At 54.6% G+C, this 25,905-nt stretch overlaps 1 protein-coding gene across 4 annotated transcripts in view; it reads right to left on the bottom strand.

Moving 5' to 3' along the window:
- The window catches only part of HCN4 (hyperpolarization activated cyclic nucleotide gated potassium channel 4), a 49,312-nt gene extending 23,626 nt beyond the window's left edge, over positions 1 to 25,686 (bottom strand). Inside the window, exon 1 of one of the 4 annotated variants that reach the window (XM_017548068.2) lies at positions 23,867 to 25,686. In XM_017548068.2, the coding sequence (XP_017403557.1) occupies positions 23,867 to 24,651 (785 nt within the window). In that variant the 5' untranslated portion in view covers positions 24,652 to 25,686. Of the gene's footprint in view, positions 1 to 23,069; positions 23,823 to 23,866 lie in introns of those variants that run through there. The other 3 variants (XM_037745542.1, XM_037745541.1, XM_037745543.1) reach the window with 3 other exon arrangements.
- Between the last annotated feature and the right edge of the window lie 219 nt (positions 25,687 to 25,905).

Below are 25,905 nucleotides of genomic sequence, written 5' to 3'. Positions count from 1 at the left end.
AGGGTCAGCTGTGGCTTGAGATGGGCTGTCAGGGAGACATGCCACAGACCACGACAAAAAAGTAGGGGAGGTGCAGACAGGAAGCAGGTGCCTGGGAGGCATGAGGCCCAGGTTCCAACCCCAGCTTTGTCATCAACATGCTGCGTGACATCTGGTAGGGCCCCCCTAGTCTGGGTCTCAGTTTCCCCACTGTGCAATGAGTCCTATCATTCTGATCTGGCCCTCTCCTACACTGGTTCTCTAGCACCCTCCTTTAGTCCATACCCTATAATCAGAAAATATCTAACCATCTCCTTCCCTCAGAGGCTTGCATCCCAACATGGGGGTGTGGAGGGGGAGAGAGAACTTCAAAAGCAGAAGAATTAATGGGGGGATTTCAGACACCAGTGAGGTACCACTCAATGCAATGGAAAGAGACCAGCCCAGGGCTTCCAGAATCATTTCTCCTAAGGCCTCAGGCACCTTCAAGTCCTTTGCAGAGGGAGCCTCAGGGCAAAGCCTCAGAGAGGCTGAGCAGCATGAGAAGGAGGCACAACACCAACTCACAGGTCTACGCTGGGTTTCTCCTAACTCACCAAGCAGGGGGCCTTCTGGAGTGGGAAAACACCATAGGTAGCCAAGACCTCAATCCACAAGGCTTGCCAATTATTCTCAGGGACCAGGTACCACCCATCCTAGGGCTGGCCCCAAGACCAAAAACTTGCACTGCAGAGCTGTTTCTTTCTGCTGTTAATTTAGACAGTTACACAATACCAGATAAAGGTATTAAGTCAGGCAGAAATAAGCATGTCTTCTCCCAGGAGAAATGACCTTTCCACCATCTTTGATTATTTACTGCAGGGAAGCCAGGAGGAAGGAAGCGGGAAAGAAAGAGATAAGTTTTCCTCGAGTCTTCATAGGTTCCCACCATGAACCAAAGTGCCCCTGCCTGCACAGTTCCAAGGTTTGCAAAGAAATTACTTCACAGCGAATTGTCTGTTTGTTTGCCAGACTCAAAAGTGAGTCAAGGAGGGGCTGTAAATCAAGGAGGGGGTAGGGGCTGTGAGTCAAGGAGTGGGTAGGGCCTGTTTCACTGAAGGTAGGTGAGACGGCGGTCCTACATCACCCTGCATGGCGAAGGGCAGTTTCAAGAGAGTCAGCTTCCTGCAGCTCTGCTTAAAGCCAAGCCCTTCAGGACCTCAAGACAGGGCCTCATGGCGGATAAAGCCGGGTGCCAAGAGGCCAACTTCAGCTCCTCTCTAACCCCTGACCTACCACTCCTTCCTGTGGTCCCAGTACCCGTATGCCAGCTGAGAGAACCCAGCTAAGGCCTGAGGACCCACCCTCAGCTTCACACTTCACTACAAAGAACACAGCACATCTGCTAATGAGTCATGGGCCCCAGGAGAATGGTTTCAGCATCTATGGGGTGCCCTAGAGCCATGCACACTCTACCCAGCCACATGAAACTCACTCAAAGACAGCTGTGTACACTCATTAGACACCACACACAGGTAACTCCATTCACATGCACAGGGCACAAACACCCCTCTATACACTCTGCTGTCATCTCTCTTCCTTTAATCTCTTGGGAAAAACAAAAGAAAACAAATTTTTAAAACTGTGCATAGAAAGGCCACTGAAGGCCACATAGCCCTCTGTACATAAAGCTAATAATACACCCAGGCTGAAGGAGTTTCTAAAATTAACAGAGTGGGTGCAAGGCGTCTGGGAATGCTGACTTGGGCAGGCTTGTCACTGCAACGGGTTTCTACGCTCTCCCCAGCTCTAGTTCCCTCAATTACAGTTCAAATTTGAGACAGTAATTAACAGGAGAATGTTTGCATTTAGTGGTCTTCATAAAACCAAATTGCATAAAGCAAAAACACCCATTTCCTCACACTCTGACTAATGGTTTCAATCTTCAGCTTCCAGATGCTCAGGGATATTTCCAGCACTTGATCTGGACTGAGGTCGGGGTCCTGGAGCATTCTTCCCCACAAACCACTACCCTGGAACATGGGAGAGCTGCTGGAGAGACAGCATAACATGGTTGGAGGAGGGATGGGCCCTGGAGCCAGCCAACCTGGGTTCGATTCCTGTTCCATTGTTTACTAGCAAGTCACTTTACCATGCCATGCCTCAGTTTTCTTATCTGCTCAATGAGGATAACCACAGTACCTGACCAGCAGTACTGTCATCAGGAGGAAATCAATTGATTTCTGTCAAATGCTCTGACCTATGCCCAACTATATTATGAAATGAGTAAATTAATCATTCAAATCAATAAATTTGCAGGAAAGAGGTAAGAGAGAGGAAGATCGAATCTCCTAGAGAAGAGCCAAAGCAAAACATCTGTTAGGAGTGAGATCACAGAGGAGCCTCTAATAGACCCAGGAGAGCTGGTAGCAGGAGGCAAGGGCTAGCTTACAGAGTCCCCACAGCAATCAGATGACAGACTTATTTGCCTCAGCACACTGATGCCCTCACCTCCAGAGACTCATGGTCTGGTCAGAGGACAAAGCTTGGATAGAAGACAATTGAGCAATGATGTAAGAACCATCCCAAGGAGCCCAGGCGTCTGTAAAAACAGGATCCCAGTGGCCTAAAAGGGTGAGCCCAGGAAAGTGCTTCTGGAGGAGGTGAGAGGAGTTGGGTTTTGGGGGCTGCGCTTTACCTCCCGGACAACTTTCCTTACTCCTTGCCAGATACTTGCACAGATCTCCGAAAGCCAGGGCCTGCCAGAGCCAAATGTGGCGTTCAGCACCACGGACAGCGCCCAGCCCGCCCGCCAGCTCCGTTCAGTGGGTTTAGCCAGGGGAAGCTGGCAACCACTTTTGCACTGGTATGCTCAGCTTGCTGACCTCTCTTCATTTCTAATCCTGCTGTCAGAAGCATCTCAAGTGATTCCTTGGTATCTCTGGGCATTTTTATTGGGAGCTCCTTGGTGACTGAAAAGACTTTATTCATAAAGTCTTCACATGCATACAGCACTTACTTTGTGTTTTCCATGCATTACTTCATTTATCCTTTACATCAGCACTGTGGCTGCTATTATGTTACAGATGATAATCCGGAGGCTCAGAGAGAAGTGTCTGCCCTAGGCTAGACAGCTAGTGAGGGACACAAGCAAGATTAGGAGAAGTCTCTGGGACTCCAGAGTTAGAGTTATTGCAGTTGTGGGTACCCTAGGGGGATGTGGGAGGCAGACATGCCTTTCTCACACCTTTGCATCTCCGTGGAAAGGCAGCCTACCACAGCAGGTGCAGCCTCTGCCCCAGAGAATAAAGAGAAGAGAAGACTCCAAAGAGATCTGGGAGCCCTATGTTCCTGATGTTAGGGCTGTCCGACATAGAGGAAGTAACACACCTCTCAAGTGGTAAAGGCACCCTGGCCATCTGCAGTCAGTCATGGTCGGACATGTCCTATAGAAGGGAAAACGAAGAAAGGAAGAGTAACATTTCCAAAGCTTCAAGCTGAATGCCCAATGCTCCCTTAACACCTGGCCACCCCTAGGATCACTCATGAATAAATCTCATAATCCAGGGTGTAAATCCATGGTGGTGAGTGTCATGCCCTGGCAGGGAAGCAAGGCACGGCTATGCTCAGATATCCTGGAGCTGGCGCAAGCCTGAATTAGGGGGACTGGTCTCTCCAAATGCCCAGCCCAGTGCTCTTTAAATTAACAGGAGTCCTGGCCAGCAAGACACCAACTAGGCTCTGCAAGCCCCAGCCCAGGCTCAGCTCCAGGCTCCCAGACCTGTCTTCTCTCAATCCTTACCTGGACCAGTGGGTCCACCCAGGCAGGTGGCCTCTCAGCAGGAAGAGGCAGCCTATAGGCTGACACTGGAGGGGCAGGTCCCATAAGCAGAAAGAATGGGGATAGCAAAAAGCCAAGCAGCCCATTACACTGATACCTGGAAATTTCATGTTTTGGTGTAAGAGGAAGTTCATAGCCTCAAGGGAGCTGAGGAAGACACGATAGGAGGTGGCTGACCCTGAACTCAGGGACTCAAGTACTAGACCAAGGGCCCTCTCCTTCCCTGGAGGCCAAAGAGGATGGTAACAGTGACAGAATGAAAGTAGGAGAAGTGGAGGTCCCACATAGGGATTACTTCCTTCAGCCTCTTCTTGTCCACACACACCCAGGCTTGCCTTTGAGGACATATGCACATATATACATGCTTGCACACGTGCACATGCACAAATGCACACATGAGCATGCATGCACACAGACATGGAATACCATGAATACATTTTTTGTAACTACGCTCTTGTCTTTTGCCCTCCTACAGGCACCCGTTTTCATACACGCATACTTTCTTGCATACATTTTGGCACAAATGATATCCACTGGGAATCCTGTCAGCTGGAAGAAGAATGTCATTGTTTTGTCATTAAAATATTTTCCACCTTTCAAACTACCTTTTCAACTCTGACCACTGAAGCCTCTGCACAGCCTGAGCCTTGGTTTTAGTTCTCCTAAAACACCACGGGCTCCTGGAGGACAGGGGCCTTGTCTCAGACACCCATGTCCCTGCAGTGCTGACTATGGCCTGCGGGTCTCCATGCTTTCTCCCAGGTGAGCAGCACACTCAGTGCCGTTTTGCAGATGGCTCCCACTCAGTGCCACTCCCTGCATTCCCAGCACCAGACCTGCATTCCCACCTACCTGCAAAATGCATCCACCTGGGGGACCGGCTGTCTCCTACAGCCAATGAGTCCAGAGTTGAACTCAGCATCCTCCTCCTCAAAGCTGAATGGCACAGTCTGCATTTCAATCATCTAGGCTCAAAACCTCACAGCCATCCCTTACTGCTGCCTCTTACCTCCTACTCACCCCTACAGCAACACCCCCAGCAGTCACCATGTCTAGTACAGCTGCATCTGTGATGGCTTCTGCATCTGTCCATTACTTGGATCCTTGCCCCCACCTCCTTCCTGGTCTCCAGCCTCCATTCCCTTCCCCTCCAACTCATATGATCTCTGGGTTATCTTTCCCATTCCCCAGGTTTTCCACACCCAGCAAATATCCTGTCCAAGGTGACAGTGAAGATAGTGAGCCTGGAGGAGGATGGCAGTCAATACCTGCCGGGCACTTACCATTTGCCAGGCACTAATCTGAGCACCTCATCTGGATTACTTTATTTAATCCTCATAAACAACCCTATGGGGTAGATACTATGATTATGCCCATTTTACAGATGAGAAGACTGAGGTACAAGAAGTTGACAGATTTGCTATATATCGTGGGCCAAGTATTCAAACCCAAGGAGCCTGACTCCAGAGGCCTACTTTCTAACCACTCTACAGAAATATCAATCTGGCTGGTGGTATTTTGTTACTCCTGAACTCTGTGCCTCCCCCAACTCCTTGTCTCCCTCCCAGCTCTCTCCCCCGTGCTCTCTCCCATGGCACCTGCATTCTTAACTTCTTCACTCCCAGACCTCTCTGCCTCCCCACTTAAGTGAACCCAAGTTGTGTCCTAAGGATTTCACTCTCCCAAATCCCTCATACCTCAGGGTCAGGGGTAAGTCAACACCCTCCCCTCTCCCTACTGCTGCTACGTCCTACCTGTGATAGAAATGTCTACGAGACCTTTTGGGTATCCTTGTCATCTGTTGGCCATCCTTCCAGCATCCATCTGCCACCCTCAAGGACCTTGGCAATGCTGGCATCTGATTCACAACCTCCCGTTCCACTCCAAATCCTATTGTCCTGGGTGACTTCTACTCCATATCATCGACCCAGACAACACCCTGGCCTCTTGGTAGCTTGCGTCCCTGACTCTAACAATCTCACCTCAATGGTCCATTCCAAAGTGTACCCTTGACCATGCCACCACCTCCCACTGCTGTATCTCTGCCATCCTGTAGTACTCCTTGCCCTGCTTTCCTCCCGGCTCTTCTATTCAGTTGTGCTGCACCTGTTCTTCAGTGTCCTGGGAATATCTAGTCTGCCGACTCCTCTGATCCTCCCATCAGAACCCTCCCACATCCTCCCAACCACCCCCCACCCCAGACACAAGGTCCAGCTCATCTGCCTCTCTAAAACCAGTGCCTTTAACTCCCATGCCCCTCGTCCTGACACCTTCATGAAATTCCAGCCCACAGTCAACCCTTTGCGTGTTCACATGGGGGCTGTGTAGAGAATCCCACAGCCTCAGACCAGTCCTGCTAAATATCCACGTTTCTTAGCTCCTCGTGCCTCAATGTCCTCATCACGGCCTCATTAACGGCCCTCACCTCTGTCCCCCATCCTTCCAGGAGACCCTAGTAAACGCTCCTGCCCATCTCCCACAGCTGCTATTTCAAATTATTTCCTCTCTCCCCAAAACTCTGAAGCCACCACTTTTTCTCTCAGTGTCAGCAGGTAACACCACTTTCTATGCCACAGAGAAAAGAAAAGTCGCCACAGTGTCCCCTTCCTCTTTCCACCACCTTGCAGCATCTCCCCCATCCTATCTCTTCCTCCCAGTCACAAGAGAATCAGTGGCTCTTCCACCTGCCTGCCCTCTTGATACCATCCCCGTTTTCCTCCCCAGGGACCTTAATCTACAGAAGATTCCCTCTCTCACCTATCTCTTCCATCTCTCCCTCTCCACTGATCCTTTCCCATCAGCTTTTCCTTTGAAGCTCTCGAAACTTAAAAAAAGCAAATCCCTCCCTGAACCCCTGCTGTCTTATCTCTTCCCAGGCTCCTTGAAGGAGGTGTCACCATCCCCACACTCGCTTTCATGCCCCTCACCCAACGCTCCTCTCCATTCCGCTTGATCTTAGCCAAAAGGCCGAGAAGTGATTCTGCCGTCCACTGCTCAGCACGTCACCAATATGCACCCTGCTGCTAAATCCAATGGTCACTTTCCAGTCCATTTCCTCCCTGGCCTTTAGCATCATCTGGCCCATAGATCATTTGCCCTGCAGACAGGCTCCTCCATGGCTTCCCAGGTGGCCCACTCCACTGGCTTTTCTCTGTTCTTGCTGCCTCTCCTTTCCCTTCCCTTGAACAGCCTCCTTTTCCTCGGCATGACCTTTCCATGTTTTTGCTCCCTGGGGCCCTCATCTCTTCCCCATCTCTGCACTCTTCCCAGGTGACTTCACAGACCCACATGGTCTTGTTGTTCTGCTGCCTTGTCAACCAGCCCCCTCTCCTGAACTCTATAGCCATGCATCGACTTGCTGACTACATGTCTACACCTGGATGTCCCACAGGAACCTCACCTTTGCCATATTCAGACAGAGCTTCGCGGCTTCCTTCACACTCGGGTGCTTCCAGAGAATGGTACCACCAGACACCCAAAAGCATATCGTAGAAACTTCAGAGTTATCCTCAACTCTTCCATCTCCCTTGCCTTCCAACACTTCATCACAGTGGATCCAACGTGTCCCATCAACCCATCACAGGGACTATTCCAACAGCTTCCCAGCTGAGGACCTCACATGCCTCAGGGTCAGGGCTGGGGCCAGCACCCTCCTCCAATCCACTCTCCACACTTTGCCAAGCTCCAAATCCTTCTGTGTTCCCCACCACCCCCCAACTGAAATCCAAATTCCTCACTGTCATCCCCAAGGCCTTTCCCGGTCCAGACTCTGCCTCCTTCTCCTGCCCTGAAGCTCCCCATTCCTCTCCTTGCATGCTCTGCTGCAGACAGACTCAGCAGCCTTTGGTGTCCTCACTGCATGGCGCTTTCTTTGCCTCTGGGCTTTCCTACATGCTGACATCTCTGCCTAGAGCTCTTCTTCCCGCTTGTGCCCACCTATCCCCCTTGGTTCACAGGAGGCATCCCTTCTCCTGGGAAGCTTTTGTATCCTAGAAATCTGGCTAGCTGCCCCTCACAGGCACTGCCCTCGTATAGTATTTATCATGTTATAATGAAACTGTGTGTGTGACTGTCTAACTTGCCATCACTGACTCTCTGAAGTCAGCACAGTACCTTTTACATGGTAGGTCCTGATAAATAACGTGAATGGGTGAAAACATACGAATGAGTGGATGGGGGGTGGGTGAACAGATGAGTGCATGCCATGCGTGCCTCAGGAGTGTGTGCCAAAGGCTGAGTGGCAGGGAGCCCAGCAGAAGCCACGTGACGTGGGCAGCCCTCTGAAACAGACTCCTTCCCACCAGGCTTTCACAAGCCTCCAATGATCAGGGAAGAACTTAGCACATCCAAACCCCAATACTCACAGCAATAGCCCTCAGCAGGCGGCCCCACCCGGTGCTGAGGATCACGGTGGAAAAGTGGCAGAGAAAGAGTGGAGGCATTGAAAGTGGGGGAGAAGGCAAGTGAACAGACATGGGCCAGAAGAAACAGGGGGCCTGGGGTCGCTGGCAGGATGCGATGAGAGAGAGCTGGTGGGGGGACCTTGTGGCTGAAGACTGCAACCAAGGCTGAGACTGCGTTTCCAGCCTGAGCTGTGCAGGTGGTGGGGGAAGAACCAACCACCCATAATAGGCCTCCTCATTATGGGTATGCCCCCTTGACATCGCCCCACACCACCTCCACCATAAGGGATTTTAAAGGTTCTCCCTTCTTCCCAAACAGGCCTAGCACCGAGACCCAGGAGCACTGGGGAAGACATGAAGGAGGCAGCTCCACTGCTCTCCCGGAGTCCCCCTCCATTCCCCCAACCAGACAGACCCAGGGTGAGTCTTAGGGCTCCCAGTGCTGTGAGCTCCCCAAGGGCAGAAATGATTTCTCTTCCCTTTTCTAAGATGGGAACACACAGCTGGGCAAAGGGTGGGGAGGAGTCTCAGTAACATTATCTTTTTGTTAAATGGATGGATGGATGGATGGATGGATGGATGGATGAATGGATGGATGGATGGATGGACAGACGGATGGACAGATGGATGGATGCAAGAGTGTTGCCAGAGGAAGAAAAGACTGCCAAAAATAAAACAAAAAAAGGATTCACTAAGTCACTAACATTGATGATTTCTAAGTGTGGGATTATGTGACTTTGAGTTTCTCCATTCCACCTTTCTACCTTTCCCCCCTTCCCCATAACAGGCAGATATTACCTTTATAATCAGAAACATTCATCTACCCTTAAGCAATGGCCAGCACCCTGTGCTGTGAGGGGTCCTCTAACATGTGTCAGGGGACAGACACAACCCTGGTCCCCAGACAGCTCCTAAGTGGTCAGCAGAAATGTGTGGTAAAGTCACTGCCGTGACTGGGAGGTCAGTGATGAAGATGGAGAGAGGGCAGTCATCTGAAGAGCAGGTGTAATTGGGAAAGGAGGCTAGCTTAGCATCACATGCGTGCCAGCCCATGACACAGACATGTGACACGCACGAGGAAGCCTTCCCTGCCTCCCCTCCCCACACTTTGATAACTGTTTGAAAGCACCTATTACTCCCCCTCCCCACCCCGTACCTGTCTAGCTCCACTTTACATTTTCTGAGGCAGAGCCATTGCTAGCCCCTTCACAATCCCATACCCGAGAAGGAGCTGCCTCTCTGGTGGTGGCGGGTAGTGTTTTGCCCCAGAGTGAGCAGGAGTTCTCCCTGCCTGTGTCCTGGGGCTGGTATCTTAGCCTCCCCGCCATACCCTCAGGGTTGAAATCACCTGCCACAGCCTTGTTGAGCCAGGCTGGGTGCTCAGCTGCTCAGGTCTCTGGAGGGAAACATACCCCCACCCACTGCCTCCGTCCTGCCCAACCTCCCATCGCTGCTCTTCCCTGACCCCAGGGTCTTCCCACCACAATAGATAAATTGCTGTCTTCCTCCCACCCCCGCCTGGCCACCAGGGCTCTATTTTTAACCCACCTCAAAATCTCTGACTCAGAATCACAGGCTTCCAGGTAGCTGCTCCCTTAGCTGCCGAGGGCTGCCTCAGACACAGTCCGATTCAGAGCCAAGGGCATCTGGGGCTTGGTTTACAGGCGAGTGGTTTGGATTTGGGTGTACCTTTATTTTCCAACTTTTCTATGTTTATCAAACTTGAGGAACAAAGTTGGGTTTGTTTGTTTTGTTTTCTTAAAACCCAGTGATGACCCTTTACCCCTGCCTTTTCTAAGGTATCTCCTCATTCCAGGCTGAGGTCCTGCCTTCATGATGCAGTGACAGCTGGCCTCAGCCTCTCCCCAAGGAGAAGTGAGATGTGCGAGGCGGCAGCTGACCTGGGCTTCTCTTCTTTTCTTTTTTTTTTTTTTTTTCTTTTGAGATGGAGTTTCGCTCGTTACCCAGGCTGGAGTGCAATGGCGCGATCTCGGCTCACCGCAACCTCCGCCTCCTGGGTTCAGGCAACTCTCCTGCCTCAGCCTCCTGAGTAGCTGGGATTACAGGCACGCGCCACCATGCCCAGCTAATTTTTTGTATTTTTAGTAGAGACGGGGTTTCACCATGTTGACCAGGATGGTCTCGATCTCTTGACCTCGTGATCCACCCGCCTCGGCCTCCCAAAGTGCTGGGATTACAGTCATGAGCCACCGCGCCCGGCCCTCTCTTCTCTTCTTGAGATCCTTCAGCCATACAGCGCAGTGCCCCTCACACTGGAATGTACACACACATCACCTGGGGATCTTTCTGAGCTGCAGATTCGGTGGACTTCAGTTGGTGTGGGGTGGGGCCGACATCTGCACTGTTAAGAAGCCCCCGGGTGAAGCTGAGGCTGCTGGCGCAGGGACCGCATTTCTGTGCGGCCAGGCTATAGCAGACATATGGTGGTTAGGTGCTCTGCTATGAGGCCTTGGGCAAATCACTTAACCTCTCTGAGCCTGTTTTCTAATATGCAGGATGAGGATGCTAATCCCCACCTCACAGGATTCTAGGAGGATCAAATGAGATAGTATTTGTGATATGCAGGACTCCACGTTTGGATCCCCTTCCACGAACACTCCCTTCGTGGAAGCCTATCTTCCCCTCCTAAATTCCATCTCTCTCTCTTCCCTTCCACTCAGTGTGGAAGCTGCTTTCCTCTCCTGGATTCCATCCTTCTGGATTCTCTCACTCAGTGTTAAGAGTTAGCTGTTTCTTTCTCTCTCCTTCTCCTGTTTCTCTCTCTCTAAATAAAATAAAATATAAAATAAAATAAATATATACGATATGCCATATGGCATAAACACTCAATTCAAGTTGCCCATCATCATCATCATCATCATTATTCTATAACCATTAAGATGCAGGTCCTGGCCTGAGAGCTAGGAGGATCCCGAGAGACACGAATTGATCCCACCTCAAGAAGCCCTCAGACTAGAGGATGGACAGACCCACTCCACAGGGGAGCTGAAAATCCAGGCCAGCTCCATGGGCAGATGCGGCCATGAGCCAAAGGAAGGGAAGAAGAGGGTCGATGCAGAATTCTGACTCTGTCCCATAGGCTGGGGATGGCTAGAGGGGAGGAGAAATTCAGCCCGGCTTGCTCCAGAAAGAAGCAGGGGCAGCATGGGCTGTTGGGTACTAAAGCCTCAAAGAGGAGGCAGGCGCCAAGTAGGTCCACTGGTCAGGTGACAGCACTGTGGCTGCAGCCCAGGGGTCACAGGAAGGAGGCCCAAGCTATGCAGTAGAAGGTGTCCATGTCAGGGGCCTGAGAGTCTCAACTTCTAGTCCTATCTCTGTCTTTAACTTGCTGTGCGACCTTGAATAAGTCCTTTCCTCTCACTGCCCCTTCCTCAGTTTCCCCATTGGCATAACGCAACCATGGAGCTAGACATTTCTAAAGATATGCTGAGTTCCATGAATCGCTGCAGTGCAGAGGCTAAAGAGGTCAGCCAAGGGCAGCCAGCCAGATCGACAGCTCACTCACGGAAGAACGCGCATCTCAGGGAGCCCTGACACTTCAACTCCCAGCTCTGAAGAGAATTTGGGAGACATCCTGCATGCCAGCTTGAGAATTCAGAGCTCTTCCAGGGTACATGAGGGGCTGGGAAGGTTAGAGAGGGAGGGAATTCCTCAAGAAAGGGACTGCAACCACACCTTCTCAACAGCACAGCGAAGACAGGCTTGGGCAAAAGAAACACTTTGAGATAGAAACCCATTATTTATCTGATGGGCTAATTCCTCCTCTGGAGACCCTATGCTTGTACACGCAGATATACATCAATGAACATGTACATGCACGTGCATACATACACCCCCAAACTGCAAAGCAGAGGACATCTGCTCCATAGTGCTCCAAGCCACCCAGATACATGTTCCCTCAGGCCAGGACCTAACCTCTCCGTGCTTCACCCAGCGGACAAGACCACCGGGGAAAATCGGGGAGGGAATCAGTGGTTGGAGAACTCCGTCCAGCTTACAAGAATCAAAGAAGGCTCTAACGCCACTCCCCCAGGAACCTTCTGCCCTCCCACTCAGGAGATTGGAACAAAAATAGAGTATTGTTGTGGAGTAGCACGGGAGCACACCCTCTAGGGAAATTAGGTGGGAGAACTCACCTGCTCACGCAGGAAGGCAATGCCAGCAGCGGGAGGAAATGGGCTTGAGTGGCAGCATGCAGCACGGGAAATGGATGTGGGGCAGAACTTCTTTCTTTTTTGCTTTTTTTTTTTTTTTTTNTGACTCTCAGATACCATGGTTAATAATTCAGATATCATGATTAATGATTTGTTTACTGCTTTATTGATTTTTTGTTTGTTTTTAACATTTGTTTCTGGAGATAGGATCTCACTCTGTAGCCCAGGCTGGAGTACGGTGGCACAATCTTGGCTCACTGCAGCCTCCCTGGGCTCAAGCCATCCTCCTACTTCAGCCTCTGGAGTAGCTGGGACTACAGGCACACACTACCATGCCCAGCTAATTTTTTTCTTTTTCTTTTTCTTTTTTGGTAGAGATAGGGTCTCACCATGTTGCCCAGGCTAGTCTTGAACTCCGAGGCCCAAGTAATCCTCCCGCCTCAGCCTCCCAAAGTGCTGGAATTACAGGAGTGAGACACAGTGCATAGCCTGGGGTTAGAACTTTTTAAGGCAGGTAGCATTGGTCATGGAAGGGGCTTCAAGGGAGGCCATAGGAAGGCTTCCCCATAAAAGGTAGCTAAATACTGACTCCGGGAGGGTCTACACAGCCCCCTTTTGATGGGATGGAGCTTGAGCGCCAGTCAAATGACAGGAATTCACTGGGGCATCTGGGGACAGAGCTGGAGGGAACGTGCTGCCTTCTCTCCAGGAAAACACAGTCTAACAAGAAGGTGAGCGGGGCCATGTTCTCTGAGGTCCCTCCTGGCCTCAGAATTTTATGATTCTGACTCCTTACAACCCACAAGGAAAAAGAGGGGGTAAAAGCTCCCTGGAGAGGGAGGCCTATCACCAATGGGCTTGGCTGTTGGGCTAGGAAGGCATGACTTTACCCCAAGCTCTGGGGAGCCACTGAAGGATCAAAGTAAACGCAGTGCAATCAGAGAACTGCAGCTGTTAGTGCAGATGGGGCCTTAGGGATGCCCAGCTCATTGGCTCCCAAAGTGATGGAAGCAGAATCACCTGAATGCTTCCTAAAACTGTATGTGCCCAGCCCCACCCAGGGAGCCCAAGCACCTGTGATCACATAAGCACCCAGGTGACTCTTCAGCGGCTGCCAATTTAGGCTTTGGGATCTTGCTAACACCCAGCCCCCTCCAGTACCATTTTCAGAGGAGGAAAGCAAGACCCAGAGAGGTGAGGCCTCAGTTGAGTCCACACAGCTGGGCGGCCCAGAGCCAAGTCTTCTACTGGCCAGATTCGCAGGCTTGTCCCCTAGGCTCTGCCCCCAGATGCAGAACAACCCAATGGGATAAGGATGCCCCAGAGCCTGTGGGACACGTTGAACAGCTTTTCCTGTTTCCTTCCTCGGCCAATCCCAAAGTAGATGATCCCACTGGCCCGTCCCACAGGGCCCCTCCCCTACAGGCATCTAGTGTGCCCTGCAGTCTGCATCAGGGTCCTCGCACCCTGAGCTCTTCTGAGACCAGGCCTGGGCTTCCAGGAGCGGGCTGCTCCCTAGGAGGGGAGGCTGGGAGGAGAGCATGGTTGAGGCATTTCCAGGCAGGCATTTCAGTTCATTTTCATTAAGCTCCTGCTGCATCCCTCCCTGGGAAGGATGCCCTGGAAACAAAAGACAGCCTGACCTCCACTCCACGGGGGCCATGACCTAAGGGAGGAAAGACCTTCAAGAAGCCTCACCAATATGACACAACATGCCAGGAAGACCCCCAGCCCTGCTCCCCAGGACAAGGGCCAGCAGAGCCTCTGCAAAATGAGGCCCCTAGGTAAGAGATCTCTCACGTGTCCCTGGCCCCCAGGAGTGGCAGAACTCCAGGATCGTGCCTGGCTGGACCTCAGTGATGCAGCCAGAAAGAGGGAGGGAGATCCTCAAAAGCTCTACTGGTCGGCAGCGCTGTCCCTGCCCTGCTGGCTCAATTTGTGCTAATGGGGTCAGGATTCAGGGCTCAATACCTATTTGGCCAATTAGCTCTGCTCTCTTCTCAGCCTCAGACTGAGCCCTGACCCTGGACACCAAGAGAGGAGAGGAGCTTGCTGAGGTCACCCAGCAGAACAGGATGAGGGTCAGGAGGGCAACCTGAGGGTGGGAGGGGTGGGCAGTTTCAGCTCAGGCCAGCTCAGGATGGAGGGCCCAGGGCTCTGGGGTGTGCCAGCCCCTACGCTGCAGGAAGCCGGGCCCCATGGGCAGTCTCCCCTGCTGGACCAAGCTTCTAAAAGGTGCTAATGGCATGGATGGGACCTGAGGACCTGAGGGTCTTTACTGTCTTTGGGGAAGGGAACAAGTGCCCTCACATCTTCTGAGGACGCTGGAGGTGGGAGAAGCCTGTGGCTGGCTTTGGCATACAGTGGCTGGGGACTCGCATTAATCATTAACAGGGGCTGCTCCAGCCTCCAAGGGGGAACTGCAGGGTAATTCCTTCTGGGCTCCAGGCCACACGATCGGTGACATTATTGCAAGCAACACCTGCCTTCTGGGCCTAGTACGGCAGGAGAAGGGAGTCTTCTCAAAGGCTGTGCAGCTAGGACCAGGGTGCACACACACACAGGCAAACACACCACACAGACTCAGATGGCAGCATAGGCAGCCCGCAGCAGCCTGCTCAGAGTCCCCGAGGGTGAAGGGCAGAGCCTAGCGTGCAGGTTAAAAGAGGCAGGTTCTGAGTCAGCAGCCCCCAGCACCTCCCAACACCCACCCCAGCCGGGCAGCCCTTAACTCAAGCTTCCAGAGCTGTGCTTCCAAGGAAGTGCACAGAATGGCTCTGTTTCCTTCAGATCCAGCTCAGAGTCACCTCCTCCAGGACGACTTCCCTGACTAACAATCCATATTGATCTATTGCTCATCTGCCCTCCCATAAACTAGAACCGGGCCCCTACTTTCCATTTTGTGACCCCCGGCAGTCTTGGGGGTGAAAGCAGTCCTGGAATAGATGATAGGGCATTCCGGAGGGCATGACTCCCTTAGCTTATCCCTCCCCAAGCCCAGAGGAGAATGTATTAGCCAGCCCCCATTATGTATTAATTTCTGAAAGCCTCGTTCACACAGACATAACACATCCACCCACACAGATAAATGCTTAGACAGACACAAAATCATCAGCAGCCAATTATCAGGCCCCCACAGCTGCTGTGATCAGACCTGGAGGCCCCGCTGCTCGCTCTGCAATTTGTGGTAGCCCAGAGGTGGGGGTGCAGTGGGCGGGAGTCCCTCTACCCAGCCGGCTCCACTCTAGGTCCAGCCCTGACCCGGCAGGCGCCCGAGCTGGCTGCCTGGCTGAGAACACCAGACACTAGCCCCAAACAATGAGAGAGCAGAGTGGGGTGGGGAGCAGTCACGTGTGAGATTTGGTGGCTCTGGCGTCGGCAGCAGGGCACTGTTGTTTATTTATAATTTGTACTTTACCTCCCAGAGAGGACCAGAGGCAGCTGGCTCAGATGCTAAGAGGTGTAGGCGCTCAGGGAACTTAGGGAGAGCTTCCTAAAGCGGGGGCGAGGCACAAAGATAGAGCCCAGAGCCTTGGTCCTTCAGGAAGGGCACTGAAATTGGCTCAAAGGCTTTGCACAAGGACGCCGGTTCCTGACCCTAGACCAAACCCTTCCCTTGGCCACAGACTTAGCCTTGACCCCAGCCACAGACTGAACCCCAATCCTGGTTACACACTGAGCCCCAACCTTTGTCAGAGACTGAGTTCTAGCCATGGTCACAGAATGAGCCCTGATTCTCATCACATGCTGGGTCCTAAACCACAGATCAACTCCACTTCCTGACTTTTCTGAAGTAAATAATGAATACATCACATGACCATTTCTCTAGCAGATCAGAGAAAGATACCACTGGCCACTTGCCCCTTCTCCTCTGGATCCTAATCACCCCCATCCAGGAACAGGAGCATCAATGGCACCTGGATATGGTCCCCAAGCCCCAAAGGTCTCTAGCAGTCAGGACCTGCCCCAGGAAGAGGGGGTGGGCAGGCATCCCAGCCCAGCATCCCAGCCCAGCATCCCCAGGAACAGCAAACCCAGAGCTGGCGTCAGGACAGCATGTCTCAGCCACCAGAATCTGCACCTTCGGCAAGGGGGAGACTCCCTTCTCATGGGAGCAGCCTAAATGACGATGGGATCCTGAAAATACCTAGCATCCCAGAGAGACATGTATGGAGCTAGAATGACAAGAAAAAGCTCCCACTGACAGGACCATTCCGGAAAAGCCTTCCCCGTAAACACTCTGGCTGGGAAGCTGGGGGTGGACTCAAGCTTGAAAGACCTTTGTAGACAGACACTGCACAACTCCACTTGGTCTCTGGTTTCGCCTTGGGCATGGACTTACTCTGTGACCTTGAGCCAGTTGCTCCCCGTCTTTGCTCCTCTGCTCCTCATCTATGGAACAAAGGCTCCAGGCCAGGGGCTTGCCGAGGCCTCTCCAGATCTGGTGTTCCCACACCTGATCGATTTCCCGTGCCTGCTGACTATCCGTTTCTGAGCCCCTCCTCAGTGTTTTAATGCTCAGGAGAATGTTTTCTTGAACGACTTGTGTAATTAAATTTTTAAAACGCTAACATAAAAGGAGGAGGAATGTCAAATTCCAGTTTCGATATTCATGACTGCATGATTTGGGGGATCTCTCTCTCTCTCTCTCCTTTCACTGTCAGAGCCTTATCTGTAAATTGGGGATATAAAACTATGTGGGGGTCATTGTGAAGAATCAATGAAACAGGAGATAGAGGGCTCCTAGCACAGCCTGGTACATGGTAGATGCTTTGTAAACGGTGGTTACTGATCTGTGAACCCACCTGGCTTTACTCTCCGCTGATTTGAGTCTAGGGCTGTAAACTCTGAAGCCTACAGGGGCCAGGCAGCTAAATGGCAAGAATGACGTGGCTGGGTGTAAGACAGTGGCCTTATCGACAGCTGGGGACCGTGCACAACTGCGGAGCAAAAGCCAACGTAAAGGAAGCAGCCTCTGGTGTCTCCTTCAGCTCCCGCAGTGGAGTGGGAAAATGGGGCCAGGGCTGCCAGAGTTTCCCGTTTTTCAAGAGAAGCCCGAAAGCCATATTTTTATGTTATCTCTTTCCATTTAAAAAACATTGGCTCAGATTTGTTATGACACACTATGCTGGCCAAACAGAGCACATCTGGGTGCTATATTTGGTGCAAGGGATGCTGCTTGGCAACCTCTGATCGAAGTATTGCTCAGTCTTATCTTGAACGCCCACGGTGACGGGGAGCTCACCACCTCTCCGTGCTGCCTCCCACCTCAGATCCTAGTGGGTGCTGATGGTACAGTGTCTCCAAGTGACTTCCTAGCCCTTGGGACGTCTAGGGCCCTGGCAATGCTTTCTCAGTAAAGAAGCGTAGCTGGCAAAGAACATCCTCTCCAAAGCCAACATAGTGCCCCTGCCCGCCCATAGCCCTCTCTGTCTGGGAAATGTAAATTCTTCAGCATCCCCTGGGTGAAAGCAAGACTGTCTGGCCAGCCTCGGTAGCCCTTCTATTAATTAGCAACTGGCAGTCGCAGCTTTGTAAGAGCCCTTGAGCCAAGACAGTGTGTGCAGGAGCCGACTGCCTCCTCAGCTCTATGACAAGCCCTCAGGAGACTGGGGCTGGACCTTCTGCTCTGAGTGAATTCCCCCATGGCGGCCAGTGTTGTGGCAGGCACGAGGGCCACTCAGGCTGCTATGATACTAGTCAGCCCCATCATTTGTATGAAAGCTAATGCCTTCCAGGGTAGGAGGGGGCAGGGAGAAGTGAGAGGCAAGCCCAGCCCCCAGGACAAGCTGCTGGGCATAGCCTGGGGCAGGCGAGGACATAAGGTTGGGAAGAAGGCCCTGCTCAAGGTGCTAAGGCAGCTGCAGTTACTGGATGCCTCTGTCCTCCTCTCAGCTGGCCCCTGTCAGAGCCACTGGCTCCCCGGCTCAGTCACCTCTCTGCTCATACCAACATCTGCTCCTTTCCAGAAATCTCATTGCAATGCAGCAGTCACAGCATTCCCTGCCCCTTCTCCCCAGCCAGGCCCACCCCTCTGGCCCTTTGGATGGGAAAAGAGCTGCAAAAAGTGATGGGACAGGATGGATTAATGAGGGTCCTCTGGCCACCCAGCTTCTTCCTGTTCACACCCACCCCAAAAGCCAGCAGGCAGGGCCAGCAGGGTCCAAGCAGCAGGGCAGGAAAGGAGGAAGAGCAAGCTGTGAATCCCACATTCCCATACTGCCAGGCAGACCTCTGTGGCTTGGTTCAGCCTAGCTCACAGACTTTACCCTGCCATGCTGAGCTTGGGGATAGAGGCCACAGGCTCTGAGGCCAAAGAGATAAAACAGAGCTCTTCCCTCAGGCAGCTTAGTTCAGGAGCTCGGGCTAAGCATGGAATAAGCACATGAATGGTAACCTCAATACTCCAAGCATGGTCCTGGTCTGGGCACCAGCCACATTAGCATCCTTTGGGCGCTTATGAGAAATGCAGTATCTCAGACCCCATCCAGACCTACTGAATCAGAATCTGTATTTAACAAGATCCCCAGGTGAGTCAGATGACATTATAGCAGGAGAAACTGCATTGTAACAAACAGAGAGCTCTGTCCAAATGCCACACGGTGGTCAGCTAGGGAGAGATGGATGGCAGCCAGTGTGGCTTGAGAGGGTGTCCCACAAGGCCCTAGGGACACTGGGCCCTAAAGCATGGGAGAGAAGGGTGGATGGACAGGGAGACAGATCAACATAGTTGGAAGCTCCCTATGTGAGGCAGGCTACCTGGCAGCCCAAAAGCCTTGAGGCCCACAGCAGCTAAGGGAACCAGTGTGGCAGGGCCAAGATGGGGAGAAGGCAACCCCCAGCCTTATCATGTAGCCACCAGACCAGGGACTTGAGCCTCGCAGCAGGGAGAAGCTGGTGCTGAGGCGCCTCTAGCCAGGCAGTATAGGGGTCCTGGCCCTCTGCCCCTATCGGGTTTCTGTGCACCCAGCATCCTGGGACCACCTCGGTCCTGGGCTCCAGGGGCCCCTGCCTTGTCAGGTGGGACACATCCCCAGAGAGCCCTGCTGCCCACTGTGCCAGCCGATGGCACAGCCCAGGCAGCTCACCTTGGAATTCCCCTCTGCAACTAGGCACCCTTCCCCCTCCAGCACAGCCTGCGGCTCCTTTCCGCCTGGCTTTGCACACTGAGAGTCGTAACAGCATTCCTGGGCAATGGCCCCAGGAAAGCCCAGCAAAGAAGGGGCCCCAGAACCCCCAGACCCAGAGACAGGCTGCCACCTCTTCCTCCTCACCAGCTCCTGCCAGAACAGTCCTTCCCAGGACTCAAAGGGAGAGAGGTGGGGGGGTGAAGGACTGAAGAAATAGAAAAAAGCCAGTCCCCAGGCAGAACCCCTTTCCTTCTTCGGGCATCTAACTCGGAGCCCTGTTTTCATTTCCATCCTGCTGGCAATGGGAGGCCCAAGCCCAAGGCCGCAGGGGGACCCCACTGCCAGGCTCCAGAGAAGGTGAGTGCCTGCCTCTCACCAGGCCCGGGCTCTCTTCTGGGATGGCCTAGAGAGGGGTTCATGACCTTGAGCCCCCCGATGGTCCTTAAACTTAGGGGACCACAGACACCAGAAATTAAGTGCCACACTGTATGTGTCTGGACAACTGGGTATCTTTCTGGATAAAGTGAAATCTTGGACCCCAAGCAGGTTCAGAACCCCTGCTTGGGCCAAGGACAGAGGCCCATGTGATCTTCTCAAAACCTAGGAGAGGAAGTAGTGAGGGCAGAGGAGGTGTGGTTCACAACAGCATCACTGCCCTGTGACAGATCACTGCAGCTTCTCACCTCTGCAGGGCGGCCACAGTTGTACCATTTGGTTTGACACGGCAACAGGCGACAAGATTCCCATTGTCTAAACGGGAAGACTGGGGCTCAAAAAAGGCTCCTGATGAACGCAGGGCTCCATAGCAGTCAGGGTTGGGGAGGTGATGGGAGGTGAATAATGGCAGTGACGGGGTGCCAGTGACCAGCAGCAGGAAATCAGCTCAGGCTACCCCGGGGACCTGCTAGGCCACCGGCCCAGTTTCCAAGATTTCAGAGCCCAGCTGTTTCTGCCCCAAGGAAAGGATACTTTAAGCACCCCCGCGCCTTCCCTTCCTCCAGGCTTCAGGAGGCTCGGTCTAGGAGAGGGTAGGGACAGGGGATGAGAAAGGCCAAGCTTCTGCCTGCCTCCATTCTCAAGGCTGAGCCAGCTTCGGGGACGCAGCAGCAATCCCAGAACTCACATTTCACAAAGGGAGTTCCCCACCACTTCCACATCCACCCACACAGCCCCCAGATGCCCGCTCAGACAGACACCTAGATACACACACACAGGCTGACTCCCCGAGCCTGACCAGCTTCCGGGCACACAACCAGCTACATCTGCACTCGGGGTTCCATTTCCTTTCTCTCCTCTTAGAAAAACAAGATTATCCAGGTACTATGTTTTGTTTGTTCCAGGTTCTCCAGGACACAGCTTCCGTGGAAGGAAGGCTCCATCCAGGACCCAAGAGCCCAGCCAGCCTCGGGCAGGAACCCGGGGAGCCGTGTCCTCAGGGGCTGCGGCGTCCTGGCCTCTTCCCTGAACACACCACAAATACAAGTTTCAAAAGGCAAATGGGGAGTTGGAGGGGAGGGGAAGCCAGAAAGGCCAGAGAGCCTGGGGAAGCCATAGGGATAACCGGGGCATGGTTTCTTTTCTGTTGGAGGGTGGGACTGGGGTCAGGGAGAGTAATGAGAAGCAGAGGCAGCCCAGAAAAGCTTATTATTAGCCATGGCCCAGGTTATGCTGGTCCCTCAAAGCACAGCCCACCCTTGCCCTGGAAAAGGTACGCAGCCTTCCTCCCCCAGGAATGGGAGATGCTGGAAGCAGCCCGTCACAGTCAGCCCTGAACTCCAAACCGCAAACTCAATCTATCACGGTTTGCTGGCGATTCTTTATTAAACCAATTCTGCTGGATCAATGCTTCCTGCCCATCAAAATGATGAATAAATCCTCGACTAGCCTGAGCAATGCTTGCAGAAGCTCTTGTGAAGCCCGAGATGGGCAATGGCAATTGGCTACACATAGAGGCCCAAGGCCAGTGGCTGAAACTCTAGAGACCGGGGCTGGGGGTGCTGGTAGGGGTGGGATGGATTAGGTGGGGTTGAGTGGTGGGTTTTCTAAGCTTAGAAGACTTAGCTAGGCTCTTGCCTCTTTGACCTTCTGAGGATGAGACTAGCTGTTCTGGCCTAAAAGCAGGAAAGTCATGGCCACAGCTCCTCCAGACACGCTGAGATGGTCTTTGTTGGGTTTCTTTCTTTACACCCGACCTAGCTCCAGACAGCTACAAGGCCGTGCAAAGAAGAAACGCACTTGCGGCCACCAGTCCTTGTTGCTTGTTGCACAAACCCAAATTCGAAGCCCACTCCGACCCTTTTCATGTTGCCCATTTAAAAATCCTGCTGCATCCCCGCTTCCCTAACCCCACCACCCTCTCCTGTAGCCATGTCCCAGGCAGCCTGCAGTTAGTGGGAGATTCTACAGCAGGAGGACTGCAGACAGACATACTAGAATGGGTAGGAGTGAGACCAGGAAGGGGGAAAGGATCCTATTTGATGAAACTGACTCAGTCCTAACTCTTCACCATCCCAGGTAAGGGAAACAGGAAGGGCCAGGCCCAGCATCCAGAAGGTCCCCAGTCAATGCCTGCCGTTGAGGGAGGCTGGGCATGCCAGGGGTTGGCCTCTTGTAGGCTCCCCAGGCAATGGGCTTGGTGATGAGAACCCTGAACAGATGCTTTCTGACACCAAAGACAGCAGGGGCCTGGGCAAGGGAGGCGAGGGCCCTTCAACACCCAAGTGGTTGGTACTGGAACTGCCTGTCACCACCACTGAAAAGTTCAGAGACAGGAGGAAAAGCCCAGGACACCCAGGGAGGTGAAAGAAACATAGCTCCTGCTCACTCCTCCCTAGCTCAGCCTGGCATCCTCGGGGCCCAGTACCACCCAGAGGCAAGTCCACTCTTTAGGAAGCTGGCACCGGGAACCCAGTCACCATTCCTGATGGGAGGGTCCCACATTTGCTCACACAATTTGATGACTGTGGCTGTCTGTTTAGCCTGCCCTATGGTCTCCTTAATCCTCTGGGAATGGGAACCCTGGAAGTATTAGGGTCAGGAGAAGCAGTCTCTCAAAGGAAAAAGAGGGGAGGGGCTCTGTTCGCTACCTATTTTAAGCCACTGAGTGTTGTCTGACTGGTCATTCCCAGCACGAGAAATCTCCCTCATTGGATGGAAAATGGCTTTGCTCTCATTACAAACCCAGCTTCCCTGGAGTTTGCAAAGAGGGCTCTGGGTTGGCAAAATGCTCATTTTTATAGGCAGGCAAGCAAGGTAGGCAAGGAACGGAGATGACTAGGGGGCAGGGCCCAGAGAGAGAATGAGAGAATTAAACCCAGCTTGAAAACTGTTTCCCAGACCTCATCTCAGTCTTCAGTATCAGGTAAGCCCAGAGGGGCACTAGGGGACCTCAAGACCTTGACTTAGGTAAAAGCATCCCTGATCCCAACCCTAGAGACAACCAACAATCCCTCTTTTTACACAAATATGCCCACGAGCTCCCAGTGGTGTCTGCTGTTCAGTGGCATCTGACTAAGGTGATGCGGAAGGGGGCAGGGTCCCTCTCCCTGACTGGCAGTCATACCTTGTTTGGGGGCCGACCAGTGGCCCATGAGAGACCAAGCAGATGCTGGAGCTTGGGTCTCTGGGGTATGGAGAGGCCACTGAACAAGCACGGGGCACAGGACAGCTGCTCATTAGTCGGAACACCGGGCATCTTCACCCATCACTATGAGCAAGGTCATTCTGCCCTGCCGTTCCTGATGCCAGCTGCCCAGGGTGCCTGCTCCTGGCCCACCACTCAGCATGAGGGGCTGAGCTCAGGGTTACAGTGGGTGCAGGGTGTTTCCATCCTGGCCTGAGGCCACAGTGACCTCTGTCCTCCAGGGACCCGGCCACAGCTTCCCAGGACACCAGAAGGCAGATATTAATCCCTCCTGTCAGTACCCAAAGAGCTGGCCCCTTGCTAGGAGGTCTGTCTTTCTTCATGGCCCTGCTCTGCAGGCTGAATGACCCAGAGCTGCCTCTAGGATGGCCATCCTGACTCTGCAGCCTTGAAGGGGGTGGAGGAATGTGTGGCTTAAGGTGGCAGAGCCCTATCGTGGCTGCCGGCAAGGCTAGGCCAGGCTCAGAACACCTTTTCAGTCTGTCTCCAATGCAGCCCAGACCCGAGAAGACCGGTGCCTGAACACAGAGCAAAGTTCCCAGCGAGGTGCAGGGGGGGCCTAGGGGTGTCTCGGAACCTAGAGGCGCCCTGCTTCTCTTGGAGCTCCCAGCGCAAGGAAGGAAAGTTAACTCCGGCTGGGAGGCAGGGTCAGCAGGAGGCATGCCTGCGACCGCACCGCGCAGGGCACCCACAGGATCATCGCCGCGGCCCTTTACCTGAAGTCGCTGTAGGGGTGGATAATCCAAAATCCCGCCGACTTGACCCTCTCCTGCTCGCGCTCCACGGCTTTCTGGCTGCCGAACATCCTTAGGGAGAATTTGTTGACCCCGGGTTGGAGCATGGCCCCGAACTGGCGCTGCATGAAGCCGGCCTGGCCCAGGCGCACCTCGGCCTCCGGGAGGATCTGGTCGCCGGCGGCCGCGCCTCCCTCCACTTTGATAGTGGTGTCCGCGGAGGGCTGCTCGCAGGAGGCAGAGGCCGGCTGCTGTGGCTGCTGGGGCGGCGGCGGCGAGGCTGCGGGCTGCACCGAGGCGCCAGGGCGCTCGGGCTCGGCCGCCAGGCCTGGGGGCGTCCTGTCCTCGCCGGGGGACGCGTCGCCCTCGGCGATGAGCCGCCGCTCCTCGGCGGAGTCATGCAGGTGTCCGTGACTGCTGCTGCTCCCCGTGCCGCCGCCGCCGCCGCCCCGGCTGCCCAGCGAGGCCAGGCTCCCGCGGAAGCGCCTGCAGTCGCCGTTCGTGCTGGACTTGCCCGCGCCGCGGGCCGGCCCTTCGCTGTCCGCTGCCCCGAGGGCCGAGCTCCGGGACTCCGTGCCCCCCGCGGCCGCCGAGGGCGAGGGCGAGGGCAGCGGCCGCAGCCGGATGCTCCTGCGGCTGGGGTCTTGGCGGCCCCCGGCCCCCTCCTCCTCGGCGTCCTCTTCCTCGTCCATGATCCACGCCTTGGCCCCCACCTGCTGCGGAAGGCTGTAGAGTCGCTTGCGCATGGACGGCGGCAGCTTGTCCATGGCGCCAGGGGCCGGGACCCGGGCCGGGCCGGGGGCAGGGGCGAGGCGCCGCGGACGGGATCCAGGTCCGCCCGCCGATCAGTCCGCCCGTGGGGACGCGTCCTTCGCCGCCAGCGCGGGGCCGCCTCAGGCGCCCATTCTCGGGCAGGCTGCGCGCCGCGGGGAGGCTCCCAGTCCCGCTCCGAGTCCCCGGGCTCGCCGCGCTGCGCCTCCTCCCGGGCCCGGCTGGGCGCGGGGACCCCGCGTTCCCTCCTTCCCTCCCTCCCTCCCTCCCTCTCGCGTTCAGGGGCGCGGCGCGCGGCCCGGCTCCAGGCGCCCCGCCCCCGCGGGGAACAATGGGCGCCGGCTGGAGAGGCGCTGCGGCCGCGGCGCTCTGGGAACCTCTCCGGAGCGCAGAGCGCACGGCACGCGCGGCTCCCGGGCGTGCGTCCCGCGGGAGAGCTGGCCGTCAGTCTGTCTCGCTGCCCGGGCTTTGTGGCCGGCCACCCGTGAGCTCGCCTCGCGTCCTCCGCCCCGGCCCGTCCGTCCGGTCAGTGCTGGGGCTACCGCCGCAGCCAAGCGGAGCCCAGCGACCCGCCGGGCTTACATCAGCGGCCGCCTCCCTCGGAGCGCCCTCCGGCAGCGCTCGGGCTCCCGCGCCCCGGAATATTCATGAAGCCGCCGCAGCTCGCGGGTTGCCATAGGAGCGGCTCCCGCAGCCGGGCCTGCCTACCTGGGCTTCTTAAAGGGGCAGCTGCGCAAGGACCGGGGGCTGGGAGGGGGCGGGGGGCGGGCCTGGCTAGGGGCCCGGGTTAGACCCTCGCTAGACCTTCGGGGCCGGGGTGAGAGGTGTCCTCACTCCTGCGCCCTTAAATCTCTTTCCTAGGCCAAGCTGGGAGCGCGCCCCAAGTCTAGAGCTCCGGCTTCAGTTGCGAATTCCCCATCCCAAGACTGAAGGGGACGGGATGGCTTCCCAATTTCTCCATCACCAAGCTCTGGGTTCGCCTTTCCCTGGCAGGTATGCTCCTCCGCTGGGTACCCCGACCCTCCTCTTGGGAGGCTACCGGATAGTCTGCACGCAGTCCGGGCCTTCCCGCAACCCGCTTAGAGAGGGGGTTTCCGGGAAATGCACTGCGTCGGGGAGGTTCCCAGGGTTTTCCAATGACAAGGGCTGGGGGCGAACGCCGCACCTGTCTTTCACCTGCAAAGCCTCGCAGCAGCCAGGCAAAGAGGGCATGGGGAAACAGGGAGACATGCACAGCGCGCGCGGGGTGG

This window comes from Cebus imitator, unplaced genomic scaffold (genome assembly GCF_001604975.1).
Source record: "Cebus imitator isolate Cc_AM_T3 unplaced genomic scaffold, Cebus_imitator-1.0 Scaffold203, whole genome shotgun sequence".
Taxonomy (NCBI): domain Eukaryota; kingdom Metazoa; phylum Chordata; class Mammalia; order Primates; family Cebidae; genus Cebus; species Cebus imitator.
Note: the sequence above shows the minus strand (reverse complement) of the source record. Positions and strands in the feature narration are given on the sequence as shown.